At 55.5% G+C, this 24,922-nt stretch overlaps 1 protein-coding gene across 1 annotated transcript; it reads left to right on the forward strand.

Annotated features, from left to right (window-relative positions):
* Positions 1 to 6: 6 nt before the first annotated feature.
* Positions 7 to 21,075, forward strand: TMCC2 (transmembrane and coiled-coil domain family 2). The gene is given in 6 exon segments (XM_010724210.2): positions 7 to 182; positions 5,506 to 6,012; positions 17,972 to 18,713; positions 18,716 to 18,908; positions 19,155 to 19,290; positions 19,775 to 21,075. Coding segments are annotated over 6 exon segments (2,058 nt in total). The 5' UTR covers positions 7 to 14; the 3' UTR covers positions 20,087 to 21,075.
* Positions 21,076 to 24,922: the final 3,847 nt, after the last annotated feature.

Consider the following 24,922-nt stretch of genomic DNA (forward strand, 5'->3'; position numbering starts at 1 on the left):
CGAGGAGCGGCGGTATGAAGCGGTGCCGTTCGGACGAGCTGCAGCAACCCGAAGAGGAGCACGGGGCCGCGGGGGAGCAGCACGGGGCTGCAGCCATGGAAGCTAAAACCGGGGAGGCGGCGGTGGTCCCTGAGGCGGGTGGTGGTGGTCCTCCGCCGCGCTCCAAACCCCCGGACTTGAAGGTGAGCAAGGGGAGGGAGATGGGGGGGCCGAGAGTCCCTGCGGGTTATCGCTGGAGCTGTCTGTAGGGTAACCGTGGGGTTACTGGGGCAGGCAGTGACCTGTGAGCCCGGCATTGGGGTGTGGGGTGCTGGTGGGATGTGTGGCACGGTGGGTGCCAATGGCACCAGCGTCTGGTCCCCGTGCTGCCACAGGTGTCACCTTGAAGGATGAGGGATGGCCCTACGATGGGGTTGGTCCCACGGTGGTGATGGACCCACAATAGGGATGGTCCCACAGTGGGGATGGCCCAGCAGTAGGGATGGCCACACAATGGGATTGGTCCCACGATGGGGATGGTCCCACAGTGGGGATGGCCCAGCAGTAGAGATTGCCACACAATGGGATTGGTCCCACAATGGGGATGGTCCCACAATAGGGATGGTCCCACAATGGGGATGGCCCAGCAGTTGGGATGGCCACACAATGGGATTGATCCCATGATGGGGATGGTCCCATGATGGGGGTGGTTCCATGGTCCCACAGTGGGGATGGTCCCACAATAGGGATGGTTCCACGATGGGGATGGCCCAACAATAGGGGTGGCCCAACAGTAGGAATCGCCACACATTGGGACTGGTCCCATAATGGGGATGGTTCCACCATGGAGACCCCCAACAGTATGGATGGCCACACAATGGGGATAGTCCAGTGATGGGTTTGTTTTGGGGATGAAAGTACTCTTGGGATGAGGATGCTCTTGGGGGTGAAGGTGCTCTTGGGATGACGATGCTCCCAAGGTTAAGGATGGTCCCACGATGGCGATGCTCTCAGTTTGGGGACGCTCTTGGGATGGAGATGCCCCTGGGATGAGCATGTCCCTGCAGTGATGATGCTGCTGGGATGAAGCAGTCCCAGCAGCTGCCTACGCTGCCCAAACAGCCCCAGGAATCCACCTGCATCCCTCAGATGCGCATCCAGTGCTGAGCTGGAGCTCAGCCCATCTTCAGCCACATCCAGCTCACGGCAGTGACCAGACTGCCATTGATTTTATTGATGCAAGCATGGTGCCCGAATGCAGGTTTACCTCTTGATGTTCCCCGTAACGCATTTGTAGCCCAATAATTAATTGCCTGTATGGAGTCAATCCTCAAATGTGCTTCGTAAAGGAAAAATTGCATCCTGGTGCTGCCCGCAGCTCCCAAAGGGAGCTCACTGCTGGCCCTTCCACCACCACCACCAATTCCTACTGCTGCCGTTAGTGGCATCTTTAGGAAGCGGAGTCATTTGGAAGTTCTCCTGCCCCAGATCCCTTTGGAGCTGCGCCAGGCTGGTGCCCAATCCCAGATTCACAGCCCCACACTCAGCTCCCAGTGGGCAGTGAAGGAGCCTAAGATGTGAACTTCTGTGTGCTGGGACAGTTTTGAGCATTGGGAACATGGAAACAAAGAGCTGCATTGTGTTGTGCCCATCTCCAAGCCCCAGCATATCTCCAACAGCTTGCCTTTCCCCAACCCCAACTCCTGTGCTAAGAGCAAAGGCTCCATTAGGGAAAAAGAGGTTAAAAAAAAGAAAACTTCTGGCAAGGAGCAGAGCAGATGCATGACACATAGTTTTGCTTAAAAATATGTTGGGTGGCGGAGATTTCTGCTCTGCAGCAGAGTGGCTGGAGCCATACAAACAACTGCAGCAGGGAGCACCCAGGCCTCCTGGCTGCAGCTCTGGGCTCACCAGACCCTGCATAGGGCCACTTACAGCTCAGATCCCACTCCTGTGTCCCCAAGCATCTCAGATCTGGGTGTATTTCTCTCTATTTTCCCAAATGGTCCAATCTGTCAGAGGGCTGAAAGCTGAAACCTGGCATCGTTTCCATCTCCAGTTTCACCATCTCCATCGGCGCTGCCCCAGCTTTTCCTTCCTCTGAACCCGAAAGCTGAGAGCAGCGATGACCCCGTAGTGCTGTCCTCAGCCTTTCCCCTTCTTTGGGCCTGACCCAACCCCATGCGATAGGGAGCAGCCATCCAGGGGCTCCATGGAGCTGAGGAGATGAAGGACGGAGGGGGGGGGTCGTGACCGTGCAGCCCCTGGGGGCCTTGGTGTGAGCAGTGGGGTGGGATCGTGGTGGGCTGAGCTGTGAACCTCGCAGGCAGGACGCAGAGGACAACTCCTCTCCATAAAGGTCGCCAGTCCCCTATTCTCAACCTGCTGGTACATTTCTATTTAATCCATCGCACGAACAATTTTCCAAGCATATTTTGGTCTTAAAAGGACACTGCCAAGGTGAGATGGATCCCCTGTGGCTGCCAGAGCAGAGCTGCTGTCAGGCAGCTCCAGCAGCAGCATGGTCACTAGAGCAGCTCCATCCATCACTTTCCCAGGACATCGCTTACCCACAGCTCCCAGGGTGCTGGCAAGGACCCCAACAGCTCCCCATGGGGGCTGCGTGCTAAGCCCCTAGCCCCCCAAAGGAGAGCATCTTTCCATGCAGGAGATGTTCAGATGCTGCAGCAAAGGACCCCAGCACGCTTTCAGCATACCTGCAGTTGATAACAGCAATGCAGAGGTGACATCCGCAGGCTGATGCCCTCCATGCTATCACCCAGTGACTCCCAGCTCCTCTCCATGCCCTATAGATTTGGGATCCAGAGCCCCCCAGCTGCAGCAGCACCTGGCAGCTGCAGCCAAGAGTGCAGATTTGCTTGCAGGCAGTGCTCAGCGAGCTGCACATCACTACAGCACTTCGGTAGTGCATGGAGCAACATGACTAACACTTGTCACATGTTTGTTCTCTCCTCCTGTCCCCAAGAGAAGAAGCGTGTGTGTGGGGTGGGGGGGAGAGTGCTTTATTTTCCATTTTAGAACATATATATGTTTGTGGCCGAGGAGTCCTGTCCTCCCCTGGTACCCTGAGGTGCTGGGTGTTGTGGGATGGGATGGGATGGGATGGGATGGGATGGGATGGGATGGGATGGGATGCAATGGAATGCAATGGAATGCAATGGAATGCAATGGAATGCAATGGAATGCAACGGAATGCAGTGGGGTTGTTTTCCACTCTCTCTATGCAGTGCCTCCAATGGGCTGCAGAATATTGGCTGGAGCCTCTGGGCATGCCAGGGATATGCATAATTAATAGTAATAATAATAATAATTGAACCTGGTGCATGGCTCTGCTATACGGTCATGGTGATAAGATCCCTGCCTTGTGCATCTGAAACCTGAGAAATGAGGGTTAGAAGTCAGGGCAGGGCCCATCGAAGAGCTGGAAAACCTTTGGTGATGGACCACGAGGTTCTTCTGTGCCAAACCCAGCTGATATCCCAGGTCTGATCCACTGGCAGAGGGATGTGAGCCAGGAGCTGCTCCTCTGCAGTCCATTGAAACCAGATCCTGGCATCACTAGGAGACCTTACCTGTGTTAATAAATACGTGTATATGTGTATTCTGGTAATAATCTTGGTGGTTTACAGCTGTCTGCACAGCAAGATTAACCTCCATATCCATTGCATCAGTTATTAAGCAATGGCAGTTCCAAAATAGCCCATGTAGACAATCTGTTCCGAGCCACGAGCAGCTCTGTGCCAGAAAAATGCCTCTGCTGTAGAAGTGCAATCACATCCCGGAGCAACACAAGAAAAACAGAGATTTTACATCAGCAATAACTATTGCAGAGCAGCAGCATGTTCACAGGGACCACTCTTCACTGCCAACAGGTCCATAGTTCAGCGAGCCCTACATCCACAGCCGAGCAATGCCAGGATCCTGCTCCCTTCCTTTGGCCTCTTTTTTTTCCCCCTTTTTTTGGCTTCCACCCAACGCAGCTGCTATAGAATGTCTTTATTGCACCTTTCCCTTTGTTTTGTTTCTTTTTCCCTCAAGGAAAGGCGTTGCTTGTTCCTTTCCACCTGGACTTCCTAAAGGGCAAACTGTGCATCTGAGGCTACGTCGTACCCTTGGTGACAGAAATCTACAGCTTTATGGTTATTACCCACCTAATGCTGCCTCTGTTTCCATAGAGACACTATAAATAGAATAAAATTTAAATCACAATTTCCCCAAGTAGCAATCCAGCGTTGTGGATTCGTTATAGACTTTTGGGGAAGAACCAGGAGGGCATGCATTTTCATTATGAACGGATAATGGAAGGATTAAAGATTTTCCCTGTAGTGTTTAGTGACATGGGATGTCCTTGTGTAACACTCCCAGGTTGGATGTTAGGAAATAAGAGTGGTCAGCATTGGACCAGGCTGCCCTGGTGGGAGGTGGGGGGGGGGGTCACTGTCCCTGGAGGTGCTGTAGTCAATGGGCACAGTGGGATGGATTGGGGTTGGACTGGGTGATTCGAGGGACCTTTTCCAGCCTTAATGATCCTGTGGTTCTGTGATCCCCTGTGCATCCTGCAGGTGTGATGAGAATGAGCCCCTTATGGACACTGGGCTTTCATATCTGAGGGTTTAGGAGATGGGGTCCCTCCTGTAGGGACGTGAAGCCCCGTGGTCATCTGTGGCTCCCAAAGGGTCATATCTCAGAAACCAGTGCTTTTGCCAAGTGGCCACAAAGGCTATAAGTAGCTCCCTGCATGCTCGTTTTCAAGCATGAGTAAATGACAGCGCTCCAATTACGGAACCAGTGTCCCTGGGGAGAAGTCTCTGCTGCACTGCATCAGCAGCAAAATGCCCCTGAACCTCAGCAGGGCCAGGATCATCATCTGGAGATCCACAGTGCCCATCTGCTGGGGATGCTGTCCGGGCGCTGTAGTGACTGTGGGGAACTGCTCTGGAGTTACGTGGCCACAATCAGCAGTGAATTTGTTCCAGCACCCGGATCACAGCCAGTCTGAGGGCAACCATCCCCACTGAGTCCTGGTGGCTGCATGCTGGGGCTGATGCTGTGGGGCTGGGAGGGACCGTGGGTTCTCTTACTAAAAACATGCTGTCCTTAGGGTTGGTTGGAGTCCTGTGTGACTTTCTGCATGCTTTTGCTGCTCCATCAGAGACCTGCATGGGTGCTGCTGGAGCTGCAGCCATGAGCATCCCGAGCCACCCTGCGTGTCCCCAGCTCTGCACGCCATCAATGTTTAGCACTCACTCAGGGTGCCTGTGGCTGTGCTGGCTCCCCCACAAAGGTCCTTTTGAAAAATGGGGGTCCCAACCCCCCCCAGAAGCTCTTAGCCCTTACACATCACGTTTTGGTGCAGCGTTGGTGTGAGCGCTGTCTGGGGACACCCCCAAGGGACATTTGTCACTTGTCTCTGTAACCTCCAACTGCTGAAGCACGGCCATGGGAGCGAGCTGATGCCATCCTTCTGGACAATAACAGGACGTTGTCTCCTCTCGTTCCTTGCAGAAAATCCAGCAGCTGTCTGAGGGCTCCATGTTCGGCCACGGTTTGAAGCACCTCTTCCACAGCCGCCGGCGGTCGCGGGAACGCGAGCACCAGAACTCACAGGATTCACTGCCACCTCATTATGGGCTGTCTGACCACGAATCCCCCGACGAGAAGGAACGCTCCCCGGAGATGCACCGCGTCTCCTACGCCGTTTCCCTGCACGACCTCCCAGCACGTCCCACCGCCTTCAACCGGGTGCTGCAGCAGATCCGTTCCCGTCCCTCCATCAAGCGTGGCACCAGCCTGCACAGCGGAAGCCGGAGGGCCAAGAGTGGCTCGTTGGACCCCCAGAAGGGCAGCCCACACCTCATCCGAAAAGCTCCCCAGGACAGCAGCCTCACAGCCATCCTGCATCAGCATCAGGGTCGGCCCAGGTCGTCCTCCACCACTGACACTGCCATCCTGCTGGCTGAGAGCGGGGCCGTCTATCTGCTCACTGAGGACAGTGAGAGCCTGGCTGATAAGGTAGGGATATTATGGGGTGGTTAGGGGGGTACAGAGCCGTAGAGATGAGGGTGGATCTGCTCTTGGTGTATTGGGGTTGCAGAGCACAGATCCCTCCCGGCTGCTGCTGGGGTTTGTGCTCCTCGTGGGGTTGGAGAAGGAAGGGATGTGCTGAATTCCAAGCCTGGCGTTGAGTTGAGAAGCACAGAAGTGAACCTGGCGGAGTTCAGATCGCTTTGATGCCACCCAGTGATGCCACCTGCACTACCTCTTCCTCTCCTGTGCTCAAGTTTTCCCCTGGAAGAGCTGTGGCAGGAAGGATGCAGGGACCAGTGACACTGATTTATCTCATTGTGCTGTAGACAAAAGTTTCCCATCTGAGCCGGTCATCTGTTGCTCTAAGGGGCAAGTCAGGAGGTATTTGCCCACCTTAATTGCTCATCGGATGCTGAACCTGCTGATAACCCAGAGAGGGGTGAGCACAGTGCACGCTGAGGTCAGATGAGGGATGCTGATGCTCAGCCACACATCCCAGCCCATGGATGCTGTATGGGAACTGCTGAATCACGGCCTGAACTTCTGACTGACCAGGTGAATTACCTTCACCTGTGCTACTGGAAGGGGTGGAGCCTGGCTGCACCTCTCCTAGATCCCATTTATTGATTGTATAGGTGCACTAAGAGAATGAGCTTCCAGAGCTGGGGAACAACCCCAGATCCCCTCTGTTAACCATTCCAGCATGCTGCAGCACATCCAGCTCCTGGCCCCTTCCTTTAGCTAGCAGGTGCCACATCCCACCTGAGCTTAGGGACAAAATCCCCTTTCTTTCATAGGACACATCTCACCTGGGTTTGGGAACGAAATCCCAATTCCTCCATAGGATCTTCACTCCCCTCCACCAGGTGTGGAAGCAAAGTGGTGTCTGCCAGCAGCAGAACGCAGCCAAAATGAACTCAGCTTTGGAAAGACAGCAAGGACAGCAGCTGGTGTGTTCCTAATGAAGAGAAAGGTGCAGTGATGGATGCAGGAAGAAGCAAACTTGGTGCCCATGGTTGGGGCACAATGGGAAGGGAACAGGCTGCAGATCAACCCCCACCCCCCAACATGATTTCTAAACCACTCTGTGCACAGCTAATAGGGAGGATGGTATTTCCATCCAGTGTTTAGCCCTGTTAATTATGAAAGAGCTGAGATTATCGTGGCAGCACGGCGCGCTGAGGTTGAGGTGAATGGCAGAGCTGTGCTGGGTGGGCTATGGCCATAAAATAACAAGGAAAGAATTCAGAAATAAACGCAGTGGTATGCAGGGATTTTTGCTCTATAGAGATCAGCAGTGTCAGCTCGCTGCAGCCCAGAGGGGTGAGAAATCACTGTGATTTCCCTGAAGGTACAGCAATGTGTTAGCCAAGCTGTAGGGCTTGGTGACACAGCCAAGTGGGCTCTGAGGTATTGAGGTTTTGATGCTCTAAAAGAGGGACAGGAGGTGGTGGTGGCTCTGGGAGGGAGGCAGCAGCACAGGGCTAAGGTGCTTGGCATGGCCAGGAATAGCTCTGTAATAGGATGGAGGTGGCTGGGCAGAGCCTGGGGGTGGGAGAGTAGAGGAGACCCAGCAGGGTGTGGAAGCACTGTGTCCCCCCAGCTGCTCCTCCTTGGCTCCAAGCATCCGAGAGGGAAGTCTGACCTGCAGACTTGTGTTGCTCTATGAGGTAATGGAAAGAGGATCACAGAGATACTTTTTGTTTTCACTCAGCTTTTCCTGCTCCATAGCTGTAAGCTGCAGCTGTGCTGGTGGCAGATCCAGCACTGCTCCCTTGTGACAGTGGCACAGAGATGGGGCACCTAAGGGATGTAGATATCTGTCCCCATAGCAGAACACAGCACTGTGCTGTATGCGAATCAGCTGCAGGTCCTACCCTTCTGGGTAGGTCCTCCCACACTGGAAACTACTGACCCCCCTGGCAGACCAGTTCCAGGGCCAGGAGCTGTGCAGGTCATTAATCTGAGCAGCCACAGCCTAAATTTCTTGCATTTGGCACGTGGCTTGTGCTGTGCAAGGAACTCATTCCTGCTGAGTCCTCTTTGGTTGCAGCCCAAGTTTGGAGCCGAAGCCATTTGCACCAGGAGGTGGGAGCAGAGCAGCACAAAGAGTGCAACAAGGGGATGAATAATTAACTGCATATGACACAAAGAGTAATAGGAAGAGAGGCAATACCAGGGCCATTGTGGGACAGTGGAAAAAATAAACTATTTAGAGAAACAAGAGCTACGTGATATTCTCATATCGTATTATTTTTCCATAGCCCAAAGGGAGCTGCCTGCCTGCAAACAGCTCATCTTCTGCTGGGGCTGTGGATGGGGAGATGTTCTGCAGGGTTAAAAAAAAATTGCAGCTGTGCTGTGCGTGCCCATGCTGTGAGATTTAGGATGGGGTAGGATAGGATAGGATGAAATTGAATGGAATTAGAATGGAGGGGAGTTTGGGATGGGATGGGATGGGATGGGATGGGATGGGATGGGATAGGATGGGATAGGATGGGATGGGATGGGATGGAACAGAATAAATAGGGTAGAATGAGATGGAATAGGATGGGATAGGATAGGATGAAATTGAATTGAGTGGAATTTTGAAAGGAAGGAAAGAGAAGGGAATGAGGAGAAGAAAAGGGAAGAGAAAGAAGAAGAGAGGAGAGGGGAGGAGAGGAGAGGAGAAATTCAGTTGGAAGGGACCGTCAAAGATCATCTAGCCCAACTGTCTGACCTCTAAATTGTGCCCTAAAAGAGATCTTTACTCACCAAAGAGCCCTTGGGCTGCAGGAGCTCCTTCCTGGGGATGCAGATGCAAATACCTGGGAGCACTGCTGGATTTCACAGCTTGCTGCCTCAGCCAAAGCAGTACAGTATGTTGGGGTGTACATTAATGCTGGTGCTGGATCTGCTGCTCGCTGTTTCACGTGAGGACGTGCCAGCTGTGGATATGGTGGCACATGGGACAGTGGCGGGGGGACGGTTGGGGCACGGGCAGGCAATGGGAACGTGCTGCAGAGCTTTCCCCTTATCTCCCTAATCCCCTCCTGGTGACCCGCCAGCACACGGGGAGAGGCAGACAGGAGGATTACGGCCGGGGCCAGCCACGGGGCTGTGGGTGCAGGTCTCCGGGCTGCTGTTCCCCCAGCAGTGGGGTGGGCTGAGAACCAGCGCTGGCGGGGCAGAGCATCCCAGGGGGACCCTCGTCCCCGTCCCCCTCCGTCCCCACTCCCGCAGCGACGGACGGAGTCGGGACGGGGCAGCCGCGGGACCCTTTGCGCGGTGCTGCCGGGGAGCTGCGTGGAAGCCTGCGGGGCGTGCGGGATGGTTCACGTCCAGGTGAGCCCCCAAAATCAAAACCTCGTGGGGATCGGAGGGGACGCGGAGCGGAATGCGACCGTTAGAGGGCAGCGTTACCGCAGAGTGATTCCGGGCGGAGCGGCCGCCTCGCCGTGTGTCTGTCTGTCTGTCTGTCTGTGCCAGCGCCGTGACCCGCGGGGACGCGAGTAGCAGCGCCCAGCCCCGCTCGCCCCATTTCGGACCCACACCGCACCCCACAGGCGGCTCCGTGCCCGCTGCCCTCGTCTTCCCCCAGCAAGTGACAGCACCAGCTGCCATCGCTGCGGCCCCGGTCCGGATGCTTCATCCATGAGACAGCGGTGGGACGGAGGCAGTTGGGGCTCGTACACGTCAGCCTTGGGATGGTTACTGAAAGGAGACGAGCCTCGCTTATTTATAGGCTGCCAGCCCTGATGCCGTGCCCGCTGCTCCCCTCCCCACACCCTGGAGGTGTTCCCCAGCCTTGTGGGGGTGGTCAGTCGTTGTAGCTCAATCCCTGGTGTCCCCAAAGGCACCGAATGCAGAGCAGGGCTCATCCCTGCTCGTTATAGCTGTCGCAGTGGCTGTATCAGGAGACGTTTGAGCGTGCACCCCACGGCCATCAGTGGGTGGGGACGAGGGGAGGTGTTGGGGGGCTCAGGGCAGCCCCAGCACAGCAGCAGGGGCAGCTCAGCCTTCGCCCCGTGAGGCACTCAGGCAAAGTTCAGCGCCCGTTCCTGGCTGCCCCGGCACCGCTGGCATCCACCCGCATTGGGTTTCAGGGAGGGGAGGGGATGGGGTTTGTGCCTCTTACGGCTCTGGTTACTCAGAACTTGTGTCAGTCGATAACTGGGACGGACAGAGGGACGCAGGGAGAGCACTGCCTGAGCCCGGTTTCAGCAGAAGATGCCCTGGTGCCAGGAGCTTGCTGGTAGGAAGGTTTTGCTCCACAGTGCTGATTGAGTATCCTTCTTCCTGCTGCAGGAGGGGACGCGGTGGCTCTGGGTGCCCTGGGCAAGGGGGGGCTGCTGAGGGCTTGGGATCCCCATCAGTGCTTTGAGGAGCAGGGAAGAACAGTTCTGAAAGCACAGATACACCGGATTGCTACTTAATTAATTCAGGAGAAGATGATCAGGCTCTCGTACTGATTCACCCCCTAGCAGAAAACATCGTGTTCCTCACTCAGCCTTCTCTGACATATGGCTGTTGTTTCCAGCCCACCCCCAGCTCCTGCTCACTGACAAGCAGCAATGCTGAGCACATGCTGCGTGGGGTCCGGCTGTCACGGGGACCCCCCAGGGCAGCGGGGGGTGGGTGAGGGTTGGGAGCAGAATGGGGCTCCTGGGGGCTGAGTCAGGGTGAGCAAAGCATGGTCCTGCCCTGGGACTCCTGACCCTGCTGCCTCCACCTCCTCCATCTGCCAGCAGCACCAAAACCTTGCAGTACAGGCAGCTTTAGCACTGCCTGACCCAGCAGGGGAACTGGCAGCACCATTCCCAGATCTCTCGGCGTTCCTCCCTCCCATAAGCTAATTTTCCCCTAAATTCTCCAAGCATAGACATGGCCCTAAATAACTGTAGCTGCGGGGGATGGTCACTGAATTGTCCTGGCCATGTGTTCCTCACCTGTGATTGATGTCCAGGGCCACTGTGACGTGTGCCCACGGACTGCAGGACTGCCCTGTTGGGACCTACTGTGGTGGCACTGCATGGGGAGCACGGAGATGCTCAGAGCAGGGTGAGGACACATCCCCATGACCCCAAGGACCCATCCCTGTGCAGGGCAGGAGCACGTCCCCAATGCCACCACTGCGGGGTGGCAGCCCAGACTGGGGACGTTTCCACGTGGCTCCTTTGCTGTTCCCTGCACCCCATTCCCAGGCTGTTGCCTCTCCCCCAGGCTCCCTCCCCTCTCACCAGCCTGTGCCGCCTGTTCTTGGCTGCTTCTCAGCCTCGCAGTGCTTCTGCTGCAAACCCCACTGCGCCTTTCTCTGCCCCCTTGGACTCCTTAACTGCAGCCATGGCAGAGGGAGAGGATCCGACGCTTGGCAGGAGTGAGCAGGGCATCCTCATGCAAGATCCACACCCTCCTGACTCCTGTCCTGGGAAGAGGATATTGCTCTTAAATTCTCTCCTGGGTGTCTTTGTAAGTACTCCCATCTGCTCCTCTAAGCAAGGACCTGGGGGTGTGCAGGGGTGCAGGGTGGTACCGAGTGCAGGGCTTGGGATGCTCATGGGGTTATCTGACTCGTGAGGCTCAGGGTTCAGTGCTGGGCTCCAAATACAATGGGGACAGGAAGGATTAGGAACAGCCGAGTTTGCAAATCTCTTCTCCTGATAACACGTTCGTCTTGCATTGCTAGCTGGCCTGCCCCTTATTTTAGGTGCTCGGATGGGGATGTTGTGGGCAGTCAGGGTTGGATTCTGCACTGCTCAGCACTGCGCCGAATGTGCTGTGATTTTATGGCAATTCAGGGATTTCCTTTGCAGGGGAGCTGGGTTTTATTTTATTCTTAGATTTGCCTATTACAGGCAGGCCTGCAAAACGTAGCTCCCACTTTTTAAACAGAGCTGGTGCTAAGGATGAAGAGGAGTCCACTGCCGGTGTCTTGGGTGATTTCCTTGTGAAACCTCTGCTTCTGGCATGGGGAGAGCTGGGCTGCTCTGGCTGTGTCTCTGGAGAGACCACTGCTGCTTTCTGCTCCTGGGGGTTTTTACTTATGGGGGAATTGGTGCTTTTTGGAGGGCTCTGTGCCCTTCTGTGTGAATTGGGTTGAAATCTGCTGCTGCTGTGCAGGGTGTGTGGGAAGGGGCTTGCTCATGCAGGCTCACAGCACGATGAGGGCAAGAGAGGTTTGCCAACAGAATCTGGAGAGGACATACCTGAGAAATGTGGGGACTGTTGGTGTAGGAAGCACCCATTGGGGTTTATGGCACACAGGGTCCCTGCAGGGCCATGCAAGCTGTGGTTTGGGGATTGAGCAGTTCCCTTCAGCACTGCTCCCAGCCCCAGAGCTGTTGGGATGAGTTCAGCCTATCTGCTCCTTGCCTTCCACCACCATCTCATCCAACTGCCTGCCAGCCTGGCTGGAGATGCCCTGGGCATTGTGCCATGCACCGTGAGCAGGACCCTCATCCTGCTTCTACCCTTGGTGTTTAATTAGAAGTGTTGAACTGTGCTTTGGCAGCTGCACATCACAGATCTGCCCATGCCAGGCTACTCCAGCTCCTGGTGCACTGTGATGTACGGTGCTGGTGCAGGGGGATGCAGTGGGTCCAGCAGCATCCGTGTCTCAGAGCAGCTGCTGCCTCCATGTCCTGTCCCCCTGCTTGCTGCATTTGCAGCCACCCTAATCACTGCCCTGTCAGAACTCATGTTTGCACCCAGAGCTGCTCCGAGCTGGTGGTGGTTAATGGGGAGGGCATGGACAGATGTGGGGACAGCCTGAGAGGTGATGGGAGGCGATGCCAAGCAGTGCTCAGGGCACTCTGCATGTCTCAGCTGTGGGAACAGCACAGCCCTCCCCATTAAGCATGTATCTAGGTCACGATCAGCTCACTGCTCCGGCCTGTACAATTAAATGTGTGACAGAAGAGACTTCCTAAGCTGTTGTCTTTATGCCTTTTTCTGAAAAAGAAGCAAACCAGAGAGCTGCAGCCCAACCTCTGCCATTCAGCCTACCATCCGTGTTTATGCTCAGCCAGCACGGAGCAGAGCCCAGCACTGGGAGCAGCTTATCCAAGCTGCAGGTCAGTTTCCTTGCCCAGAACCTTGGCTTTGACTCCAGCAAAATGCAGGGACTGGTGACTCCAGGCTGCCACCAGCTGCTGCAGTACCTGAGCTTGCTGCCGCTCCGCTCGCTTTGCAGCCGTGACATTTAATAGCTTTTTAATTGCACATGAGGGAATCACAGTTAAGAGACAAAGCGAAGTATTAAATTCCTGGAGCTGGCACGTAGGAGGCTCGGCTGCTCCATGCCGTGGCAGAGGCTGCAGCACTCAGTGCAAGTTCCCCGTCGCTCTCTATTGCACAGAATGGGGCTAACACAGATGGCTGCTCCCTGGCTTTTGCCCCGTGTGTCCTTTTGGAGGTGGATTTTGGCAGCTCTGAGGCTGGTGGCTGGCTCTCCATGCAGCCCTCAGGTGTTGCACTGAGGTCTGTGGTTGCACCGCATCACTGTACTGTGGCTGCTTCTTTGCATGCCCCCAGCACAGACGTTGCTTTCCCCACTACCAGAACCTCAGCAATAGGTAACGAGCAGAGCTCCCCAGCATCAGTGTGACACTGGGGGCGTGAGGTCCCCCGTCTGCTTGCTGCAAGCTTTCTTTCTGGCGTGCTGAAAGTACAGCTCTGAGGCTCACAAGCGTATATTTATCCCAAAATGTGGTCTTTTAATTTCACTTTGAACCAGCACTCCTGCATTGCCCTGAGCAGGCTGTGTGAAGGCAGGGAGAGACCCCAGCAGAGCACAGTGGGAACACAGAGCTGTGGGTGCTGAGCATGCAGGTGGGAACGCGGAGGTGTCATTACCACCATTCCCATGAGTAACACCCCCACAGAGATCTTCATGGTGCAGTCAGGATCAAAGCATCCCAACTGTGAGCAGAGCTGCTGCCGGGCTACCGAGCGCTGAATGGCTTGGCTGGGATTTTCCCATGCATAGTTTCCCACCCAGAGTTCTACTTTGTGCCTCCGCTTGGCTTTTCCCAGGCTCAGCATCCTGGTGTGTGACAGCGTGGGTGCTCAGTGCCCGTCACAACACCCCGCGGTGGGGCACAGGCAACGTGCAGGGCTGGAGGCGGCGTGCGTATCCCGCTGGAGGGATGAGGGCTGTTTCTGCATTACAGCTCTGAAAGCTACAGTCAGAGTAGAGCTGTAAACAGCTCGGGAGGATTTACTGAGTCGGCAATCCCGCAGCACACAGCTCAGCTCAGCCCCGATGCTGCGCTCGCTGCCTGAGAGCTCACAGGGCTGCGGGGACGGCTCTGCTCGGAGGGCTGCAGCCCTGCACCCGGGCTGGGGGCTCTGCTGGGGGACGCACTGCCCCTGAGCCCCCACCCCACCTCGGGCAGTCCCTGAGTACCCCCTGGGTTGACCTCTGCCATGGCATCGCGGTGGGGATGCAGCCGGGCAGCCCACGCCGAGTAGCCCTGGGGGATCCGAATCTGCTGGAGATGGAGGTAGGTGCTGTGATCGTTGGGTTTGGGGAGGGTGGGCAAAGAGATCTCATTTCTGGTGCTGGCCAGCGGGATCCAGACATGAATACTCAATGCGTGGAGACCAAGGGGTGATCTGTGCCGGAGAGCAGAGATGGGGTGGGAATCTCCATTGGGAGCTGAAACCCTTAACGTGCTTCTGATCATTTGTAAGAAAAAATACTGTCAAGCTGGGAAATGAACAGAGGCAGCTGCTGCTTTCCCCTCTGTCTGTACGGGGCTGGTGGCAGCCAGCAGGCAGGGCACAGAGGGCATGGGGCAAAGCAAAGAGGGCACCGGGCTCCTGCTCCAGTCCCTGCTGCAGGCTTGGAAGGAAAGTGGGAGGTGTGAGTCAGGGCTTCTGCTTCTGTTTTCAATGCCTGGGGTGGGAATAGTGGCTCTGATCTGCACGGCACGGGGCTGGGAACCTACATGGGGATGGGAAGGGGCTGGGGACATCCCATGTAATGCCAGATTGATGGCAGTGAGCAGCTCACAGGAAAGATCTGCACTGAGTTCTGCTCTGCTCTGAGCCCCCCAGGGGAGAGGGGCCATGGGGACAGCTACACTTCATGAATGACTACCCAAAAATCGACCTCTCCACAGCCACGTGGCATTAGCTCATCTCCCATGCTTCCTAATAGGTTGCAGCATATGGAAACCAAAATAGTTTGGAGCATGAGTAAGTGTCCCCAGAGCTATCTTCTGAACTTTGTGATCATTGTGCAATTTCTTAAAATGGGTTTGAATCCCTTGCAGCCCTGTGGTGTGCTGGGTGACCCAAAGCCCTTTGTTGGGGACACAGCTGTGGCCCTGGACTCTTTACCTTCTACCTGGGCTTTCCTCCATCAAACCTGCAGCAGCAAACAAACCAGCATTGCATAATTGTGCCCGGCCGTGGCCCTCCAAGCACTGTTTGCTCAGCTTATTAGCTTGAGCCTTTTGCATATCTCAGCTCTCCCGGGCTGAACTCTGGTGATAAGAATAATTTTCCTCCTCTCATCCTGCATTCCTCCCGCATCCCACATCAGCTGCCCCTCCAGCCTGGCTGGAAAACAAGCATGGGAGATGGACGGTTTCATTTCAGCCTGCTTACCAGAAGGTTTTGCTGCATGTAGGGAAAGTGTGGCTGCTGCTAATCCCCCTGCTAAATCTGCTGCACAGTCATTTAGGCTGGCTGGGATTTAGCAGGCACTGCCTGTTAATGCTGCAGAGATCTGTATTGTCTTTTTGTTGTTGTTGTTGTTGTCGTTGCCGCTTTCAGAGTAATAACCTGATGTGGCTCTCACATGGTTCTGCCCTGTGTCTGAGATAGGGCAGAGCTTTCTTGTGATTTGGGGGATTTTGCCCCGACCTCAGCAGCACAACGGGCAGCATCAGCGCTGTGCCACCATCCCTGCGCTCCCAAAGAGGCTCCCCCCAATAAATCCCAGAGATGGGATTTGCACGAGCTCAGCATTGCACGAGGTCAGACCCCACTGAGGCCGTTTTCAGGACTGGGATCAGCGATTCCCAAACCTTCCCCTGTTTCTCCAAAGCTCCTGGAGTGCAGCTGGGGCTCCCCACCTCCCTCCACCCAAAGCCTGCAGGCGTTTCACAGGGGTACGTGCATGGAAACAACACAAATTCAGCTCCAGCATAAAGGGAACTGGAGGCTCTGCTGTGACAACACCACATTTCATAGAAGTTTGAGCCACTTCTCCCTTTTGTTGCCCCGTTTCACATTTCCTGTTCCAGCTGCTCAGGGGCTGCTTTTTTTTCCACCGCTGTTTTTTGTCCTTTGCTGTCTATAAATGGTACATCTGGGGTAACAGCCTGCTTCCTGCTGCCTCCCACTCTTCCTGCCCATAAGAACCAAAAGCAAAAGCTTCCCCTGGACTGAAGGGGAGCACCAAGCACAGCGCCTGCAAACTGCAGGTTGGGTGGGTGGGTTCTTTTTGGAAAATGCTGATTCGAAAGGGATGGAGCCACGTGCAGCTCTTCCCTGAAAGCAGGCAGGGGCTGTTTGTTTTTTCCCTTTGCTTGCATCCTTGAGTACCTTTTCCCTGTAACAGAGAGATGAGAAAAGCCCAGCCTAGGGGCTGGGGGCTGCACAGAGCTTGTAGTTATCTGTGTTTTCCTCCCACGAGGCTGAAAGCACTGCAAGAAGACCCTTTATAATAAGAACCAGTGCCCCTGGGTGGTCTCCAGCAAGCACGAGCCATGCCTTATATAAAGCCCTACAAATCCCATGCTGGGCACTAGGACAGGCATAGCCCCTGGCTCTGTCTCCACAGCAAGGGAGAGACATGAAAACAAGGGGGGAGCATTTCCCTGCTCCTCTAGCCCAGCTCAGCACTTGCCACAGACAGGAACCTCGATAAGCAGCATCTTGAGAACATTCCTCCCTCCTGCACAAGGCATTTCCCAGTGATAAAACACTCCTAAGTAATGATCTCGCGGCGTTATCCCTATTAAAGGGTCACTCGGGGAAAATGTGATGGAAATGAGAAATTATTCAGGTTTGCCAACAGTATTTAACTTTCAAGCAGCTCTTAATTAGAAGCCAGGAGCCATTTATACAACCGTTGAGATTTGCATAGGAATCTGCACGTAGAAGCTGGGAATAATGATGATTTTTGAGTGGTGAAGCAGCATACTGGGGGGTTGGGGTTGCTGGCCTGTGGTCCAGGCTCTGTGGGTATTTGAAGCCCAGCCTCAGGAAGGTGGTTCTCTCTCTCCCAACTCTTCAATGTTTCCACCTTTAAATGGAGATCACTGTGTGCCTGCAGTTCCCAGCAGGCTGGGTTGCACAGTCCCTGCTCTGATGGGAGTTCAGATGAGGGGTTTCCATTTCAGCTCCTCAGCACAGAGCTGGTTCCCAGCACTGTGTGCAGCCCAATGAGCCCCCAGCACCATGTGTTCTTTGCTAAGAGCCCAAACCAACCCTGGACAACAATCAGTCATGTCTGTGCCCTCTGACTGGGATTCCACCAGTACCCAACCAGCTGGGTTGATGGCTAGACTTGATGACCTTAGTGGTCTTTTCATACCTGATTGATTCCACGGCTGGAAAATGCTTGAGCAGACAGAAAGACAAATAATCCAACTTCTGGTTAGCTGTTCTCCTGCTCTTTCCTATTGTGGTTAACTATTCTCTTGCTCTTTCCTCCCTGTCCATCACCCCATGGCACTGAGGTTCCCCCCACCCAGGGCCTCACACTGCTGAGCTCTGCCCTCATGTCTCATAGAAGCATTGAGGTTGGAGAGACCTCTAAGATCCCCAAGTCCAACCCCAACCCATCCCCACCACATCACTCAATACGACATCCACCCTTCAGCACCTCCAGGGATGGTGACTCCCCTACCTTCCTGACCAGCCGGTGCCAATGCATCACCTCTCTTACCGAGAAGAAATGTTTCCTCATATCCAACCTACCTTTCCTAATATCCTCTGCCCACAGCTGGATAAGGGGGACGTGGCCACGCTTGGGCTGCCCTCCACCACCGGCCACGGCGACACCGACGGCCCCATCTGTCTGGACGTCCCCGATGGCACTCCGGACCCCCACAGGACCAAGGCAGCCATCGAGCACCTGCACCAAAAGATCCTCAAGATCACAGAGCAGATCAAGATCGAGCAGGAAGCTCGTGACGACAACGTGGCCGAGTACCTGAAGCTGGCCAACAACGCGGACAAGCAGCAGGCATCGCGCATCAAGCAGGTCTTTGAGAAGAAGAACCAGAAATCGGCGCAGACCATCGCGCAGCTGCACAAGAAACTCGAGCACTACCACAAAAAGCTGAAGGAGATCGAGCAGAACGGCCCGTCCCGACAGCCCAAAGATGTTTTCCGGGACATGCACCAAGGTCTCAAGGACGTCGGGGCAAACGTCCGTTCCAGCATCAGTGGATTTGGTGGTGGTGTGGTGGAGGGTGTCAAAGGAGGGCTCTCGGGGCTGTCTCAAGCCACCCACACCGCCGTGGTGTCCAAGCCTCGGGAATTTGCCAGCTTAATCCGGAATAAATTCGGCAGCGCAGACAACATCGCCCACCTGAAGGACACGTTGGATGATGGGCACCCCGAGGAGGCCTCACGGGCGCTCAGCGGTAGTGCCACCTTGGTTTCCAGCCCCAAGTATGGCAGTGATGATGAGTGCTCCAGTGCCACCTCGGGGTCAGCTGGTGGCAGCAATTCTGGAGCCGGCCCCCGGTGGGTTGGGGGAGCCCCAAATCCAACACGCTGGAAGGCCATCACAGCAATTTTGACACCATCCTGGAGGAGCTGCGGGAGATCAAGGACAGCCAGTCGCACCTGGAGGACTCCATGGAGGACCTCAAGGCACAGCTGCAGCGGGATTACACCTACATGACGCAGTGTTTGCAAGAGGAACGCTACAGGTATAGGGCTGAGAGTGGGGGGGAGGCAATGTGTGTCACCCAGGGTGGCTTTAGGGGACCACGAGGGAACCTTCCTGGGCTTGTGACCGAGCCCTGCACACTGGGGATGGTGGGAGCTGCACCACAGAGGATCAGGAGGTACATTACCATCATCAGCCCCAGGCAGAAGGGAGGTGGATCCAAGGGTTGTGGTTTGGGGTGGGGGGGGTCCCTCCAATGCCAGTGCCCCTCTGCCCCCACACACAGGTATGAGCGCCTGGAGGAGCAGCTGAACGACCTCACCGAGCTGCACCAGAATGAAATGACCAACCTGAAGCAGGAGCTGGCGAGCATGGAGGAAAAGGTGGCCTACCAGTCCTATGAGAGGGCACGGGACATCCAGGTAGGGGAGCACCGGGGCTCAGCCTCACATTACACCCTCCACCAAGAGGGCCAGAAATGGACCCTGGGGGCAATGGAGGAAGGGACAAAGGGAGCCCTTTTTCCAGCTGTTAGCACCATCCTGATTGGGTCCTTGCTGTGATGTTGTCTCAGCAAGAAGCTGTGCCCCCAGAATGCTGTCTGTGCCCCAGGAAGTCCCTGCTGTCTTAAAATCCCCAGCTGCTCACATCCATGCAAGGCTCAGGGTGGGATAGTTTACACTTGGGCTAACATATCACCCCTGCTATCCCAGTTTGGGTTGGTACCCATGGTACAGAGGCCATTCCCAGCTCAAACAGGGCACAGATTCACAGAAGGAAACCCATTCTTCTACCCATCACCCTCATAATGGGGTTTGTGCACATAGCAGAGCTACGCCTTGCACAGAGCAAATCCCCAAAGCCCTCATTGCCACCAAGTGGCCGTAACACAGCTGCACCCTGCAGGAAGCAGTGGAATCCTGCCTGACTCGGGTGACCAAGCTGGAGCTTCAGCAGCAGCAACAGCAAGTGGTGCAGCTGGAAGGAGTGGAGAACGCCAACGCCCGGGCATTGCTGGGCAAATTCATCAATGTCATCCTGGCTCTGATGGCCGTGCTGCTCGTCTTCGTCTCCACCATCGCCAACTTCATCACACCGCTTATGAAGACCCGCATGCGCATCCTCAGCACCGCCCTGCTCGTCCTCTTCCTTTTCTTCCTCTGGAAACACTGGGACTCCATCACCTACTTTCTGGAGCACGTCCTGCTCCCCAGCTGATCCGCAGCACCGGGGTTTTTCCATTTCTCAATGGAGGAGAGGGCGGGAGGGGACGGCGCTCCGGAGCCTTTGGTCATTTCTTTGTGTGCTCTTTGGTTGCTTTCCTGGCCATCAGTCAGCTGCGGTCACTCAGAGCACGGTGAAGTCGGTCCTCTGGGATGCTCAGGGTGGGGGAATTTTGGATGAAATTGGTAATGTAAGTGGTGTTGGGTTTTTCTACAGGGGAGTTTGGCTGGGTTTTTTATTTTATTTTATTTTTTAAATGTTGCTCTGTTCTGAAAGTCAGTAGGAAGGTCTTCTGCAGAGCCCACCTCAGGGCTGTTGGTAGAGAGGATTGAGCTGGAGCAAACCCAGTTCTGGGAGAACTTTCTGTACAGAGAGGAGTTACCGGGGCTGGCTTTTCCCTTTCAATCTGAAAGACAGCAAAAAGATGGAACTGAAGCAAAGCACGTGGCAAAGGATGAAGCAGGTCCAAGGCAAGCAGTCACTGCTCCCAGCGAGCTCACAGCAGGACACACATCTCACCAGCTTCTCCAACCCCATCACCAGGACCAAGGGCAGAGCAGGGCTGCGGTGCCATCCCCACACAGACCCAATGCCAGAAACAGCATCAGCACCGGCACAAGCGAGACCCCCTCTATTGGTTTCCCCTCATTTATTTATTTCCCCTTCCTTTGGCTTCAGTTGATCTGATCTCTTCAGGGACACCCAGACTTTCCAGCATCACGCCACTGAGTTTTCCAGCCTCTGCAATGTGTTGTGTGCGTGTGTGTGTGCGGTTTTTAAGTTAATTCAAGACTCTGTTTCCATTTGTGAATCAAAGCTGGTAGCGCCGGGGGAGGTGGGCAGCTGCCTCCCCAGCCCTACACAAGAGCACAGCATGCAGTCTTGGATGTTTCTTAAATTATTTCATACCTATATATTTATGTAATATATCTACACACACACACATACATATATATATAAATATATATTAAGATCTATCCACAGTCAGATCCTCTTCTGGTGCAAATGGGTGCAACTCCACCAACTTCGGAGGCACTGAACCAGTTTGCCTCAGCTGAGAATTTGGCCTTTAGCAGCTGTCCTGCTCTGCAGCCCTATGTGCAGGGCTGCTTTGGGGCATGGAGTCCCAGGGAGGGGTGCATCACTTCTGACCTGGGCACAGCTGGGAGTATTTTGGCCACCAGGTAGGTACCAGCCTGAACGCATCAGGGTGAAGTGGAGGAGAGGACAGCTGGGGGTGGGGGGGGAGCAAGCAGCAGGTTGGGTTTTAGCTGCTCGCATTGACCTGGAAAGGCAATGGATTGATCAGAGCAGGCAGCTGAGCCAACACGGAGGGGGGAGGCGGACAGTGGGGCCCTGTGGGGGGGAGAGGGTCCTGGCAGCACCAAGGGCTGGGTGCACGGATGGACCCCACTCTTACACATCCTCCAAGCCTACTGGGTGTTATTTTCCCCCAGACAAGGGCACTGCCTTCAGGCTCAGTCACCACTTACTCCCACTTTGTGCCTCCCACATACCTTAGCAGCCCCGCCAACCTTCCCCTCCAAGTTCCACACCCCACACTGGGGGTCTCCCTTGCCTCACACTTCCCCTCCCCCCCCCCCCTTTTGCATCTTCCTGGCTGCTGCCCCATCACCACACTCCCAGACACAGGCATCGATACCTCTGCTTGCCCAGCACCGCTGCCCGCCTGCATCCACCCATTCATTACCTGTTAACTGTTCTCCCTGCCCAGGGAAGCATCAGCCCCATACAAAGAGCGGGAGATGCCCGGTACCCCATCCGAGCCCCACACCAGGGACTGCGGCCACTGGAGGGCTCCCGGCAGCCGTGAAGAGAGAGCGGAGGCGGAGAGAAGATGGGGAGGGGATCTGAAGCATCCCCGCCCTAAGGGCGCTGGGACCGGGCGGTGTCCCTCACCCTAATTAGCGCCTTAACCCGTTCCTGCCCGCTGCAGAGCCAGGAGGGCGAGATTTTGGGGTAGGAGCCCTATAAGCTCTGCACCTAGTGGGGAAAAGGAGCAGCTGCGGTGGATGCGGCGCTCGGTGGGATCCAGGGATGGGCACAGCTTTGAGGGAGGCAGAAAAGCCCCCAGAACGCTGTTCTGCTGTTTAGGGCACGCCGCTGGTGCAGAGCTGCTAGGAACCATCTTTAGAGGCTTGCTGGGGGCAGCAGGGAGCCCTGGAAAGAGCCAGCACCATCCCTTCCACCTCTCAGAGCCAGAGACCAGCCAGGAGACATCCCACATAACAAAGCTGTGAGCCCACCTGAGCCACCTTATCCCCATCCCCAACCTGGGGACAGCAGGAACAGAGAGCAGTGGGACCCCTGGGCTGAGAGCCCCACAGCCCCTCCGGCATCCCCATGCCCCCAGGTCCAGGCTCACACCAGCATTCCCAGCGAGGGGGGAGGCAGAAATCCCAGCACGTGGAGCTGGGCACTTCAGTGACAATGGCTACGGGGACAATTCCAACACACCACGCACAGCTCGGGGCTCCCTGAGGACTCACATTCTCCAAGCAGGGCTGGAGAGGCTCACAAGAGCCCCCTTTGTGCCAGAGGGAGGAGAGGTGAAGCTTTGACGTCAGCTAGGGAGGAATTCCTTAATGCCATTCAGGCCTCCCTCGGCTGCCTTGCTAATTGCATTTTATGTAATTGCAGCAGCTGGGCTGCCAGTCCGCTACTGGGAGCTGGATAAGGAAGTGGGCTTGGGGACCTGGGGGCAGTGGGAGCAGCTCTTCCTCTGGATATAGCATTGCAACCGGGGCCATTCTGCAGTATGGGGTGCCCATGCCTTGCTGTCTCCCCCCACCTCACGTGGGATCGCTCTTCAGCACGGGGAGAAGTATTTGTCATACATTGGTTTGGTATCCAAGAGGGTAATTGCACTTAATGGAGATGGATGAGGCGGTGATTTATCTCGCTCACATTATGCTGTCAGGTTCCCAGCTGCACGAGTCGTGGACAATAAAATAATGTGTTTGCTGGTGGAGTTCCCAAATGTCCCCACTGTGTCATATTGCCTCTCTGCCCCAAGGAGAGGGGGAGCTGCTGAGCACCATGGGGCCATGCCTGCATTTTGGGGTGCATTGCCTTGCTCCTGCTCATGGGACACTGGTGCAGATGCTGCTACTGATCCCATAAGGGGGTCATGGCCATGGTTCCTGCTGCAGAGCCCAGCACAGCCCCTGTCCTCAGCTCTCCTGGCTCAGCAGCCTTGCTCCTGAGGAGGAGAGTGGGGGGGAGGGCTGGGGGTGTCTGGCCCCAGCGATGGGAAAGCCAACGGGACCCCAGACATCCCCTCCCCCTGCCTGCCGGCTTGGCCAAGCTTAGACTGTAAAAAGAAAGAGCTGGTACCAAGGATAACATGCTTTGCATTCCTGCGCTGTCTCCAGGGGAATTTCGACTGATCTACATGAAAAATACTCGCTACCCCTGAGGTCAAAGTGTCTGGAGGAAAAATTTCCGAGCGGAAAGGCTTGGGGCAGCACAGAGAGGAGCCACAGCCAGCGGCTGCAGGGTGCTGGGGTCTCACCTGCTGGCAGGAGTGTGGGTCGGTGACAAACGGCATCGTATCCGGTGACAGTGCCATCACTATGGGCACCACCAGGAGCCTATGAGCCCATCCTGCTGCCCTTGTCCCATTCCTGCCTCCCTTCCCTGCCTGGTGCTGGTGGCATCTCTGCCTCCCCCCGCCTGCAGCCTCCCTTGGCTCTCTCCTGGGGGTTGTGGGGGGCTCATTGCTGAGCCCACATTCCCTCCCCACCACCCACCATTTCTATTTCAAGCACCTCCAGAGCCTTGCTGTGCCTGTCCCATGCTATGGGAATGAGTTACGGGGGATGAGAGGCAGAGATGGGGGGAAATGAAGCAGTGGAGGGGAGGCAGCCAAAAACACTCAGCAAAGCCCCATTTCCTCTGAGTCACTGTAGTTAAAGCTGCAGCTTGTAAACCCAAAATCTCCCCGTGAGCTCCTTCAGCTCTGCTGGGAGCAGCAGTTGGGGCCACCCCAATGTACTGTGTGGTTGATGGGAACAGATTTCCAGGCTGCTGCAATGCATCCTCTGTTGGTTCTGCTCCTCTGTGGGATGAGCACAACCCCAATGGGCTGCAGGTTTCTCTCTCCAAGTGCTGCTGCCCACATCTGGAGATTGGGGCTCAGCCTGCCCCAGATTCACATCAGCATCCGTTGGCCACAACGTGGGCTATGTCACAGAGCTCATATAACCCAGCAGCCCGACCCAGGGGTGGAGAGCAGAAGGAAAGCAATGGGTTTGCCCCCCATTGTCCCCCCATGAGGATGGGGACAGTGTGGATGGAGCACAGTCCCACTGCACACGGCTCCTCTTCTGCTCGTGGCCAATCTAATAATTTAATTGCACATTTGAAAATAAATACGTGTCTGGGGTTGGGAGAAAGAGAAGGCTGAGGGATGAAAATGAAGAGGAATTTAATTAAGGGCAGCGCTGGGAATGTCTGTACCACAATAAAGATAAGGAGGATCAATTGCTTCTTCCTACGATCAAAGAGAAGGGCTGGAGGGGGGGAAGCGGTGCTGTCAGAGGGTACAAAGTACAGCAGAGAGAGGGGGAGGTGGGAGGGAAAGGCACACAGGGCTGGGGGGGGGAAGCAAGAGACAGCTTAGATAAGATTAGGAAATAATTGATGGTGCAGATCCCCGGGGGGCTGCTGGGACCTGCAGGTCGGACGACGGTGGGAGGAGGTCCAAACGATGTATCTGATTGCCTGTGAGTGCAAAGGAGCACCTTGATGTAGTTTTGCAAGGGCTGAAGCTGTGGGTCCCAAGCTGGGGGAACCGATGCCCATTGA

The sequence above is a fragment of the Meleagris gallopavo genome, chromosome 28, assembly GCF_000146605.3.
Source record: "Meleagris gallopavo isolate NT-WF06-2002-E0010 breed Aviagen turkey brand Nicholas breeding stock chromosome 28, Turkey_5.1, whole genome shotgun sequence".
NCBI classification, from domain to species: domain Eukaryota; kingdom Metazoa; phylum Chordata; class Aves; order Galliformes; family Phasianidae; genus Meleagris; species Meleagris gallopavo.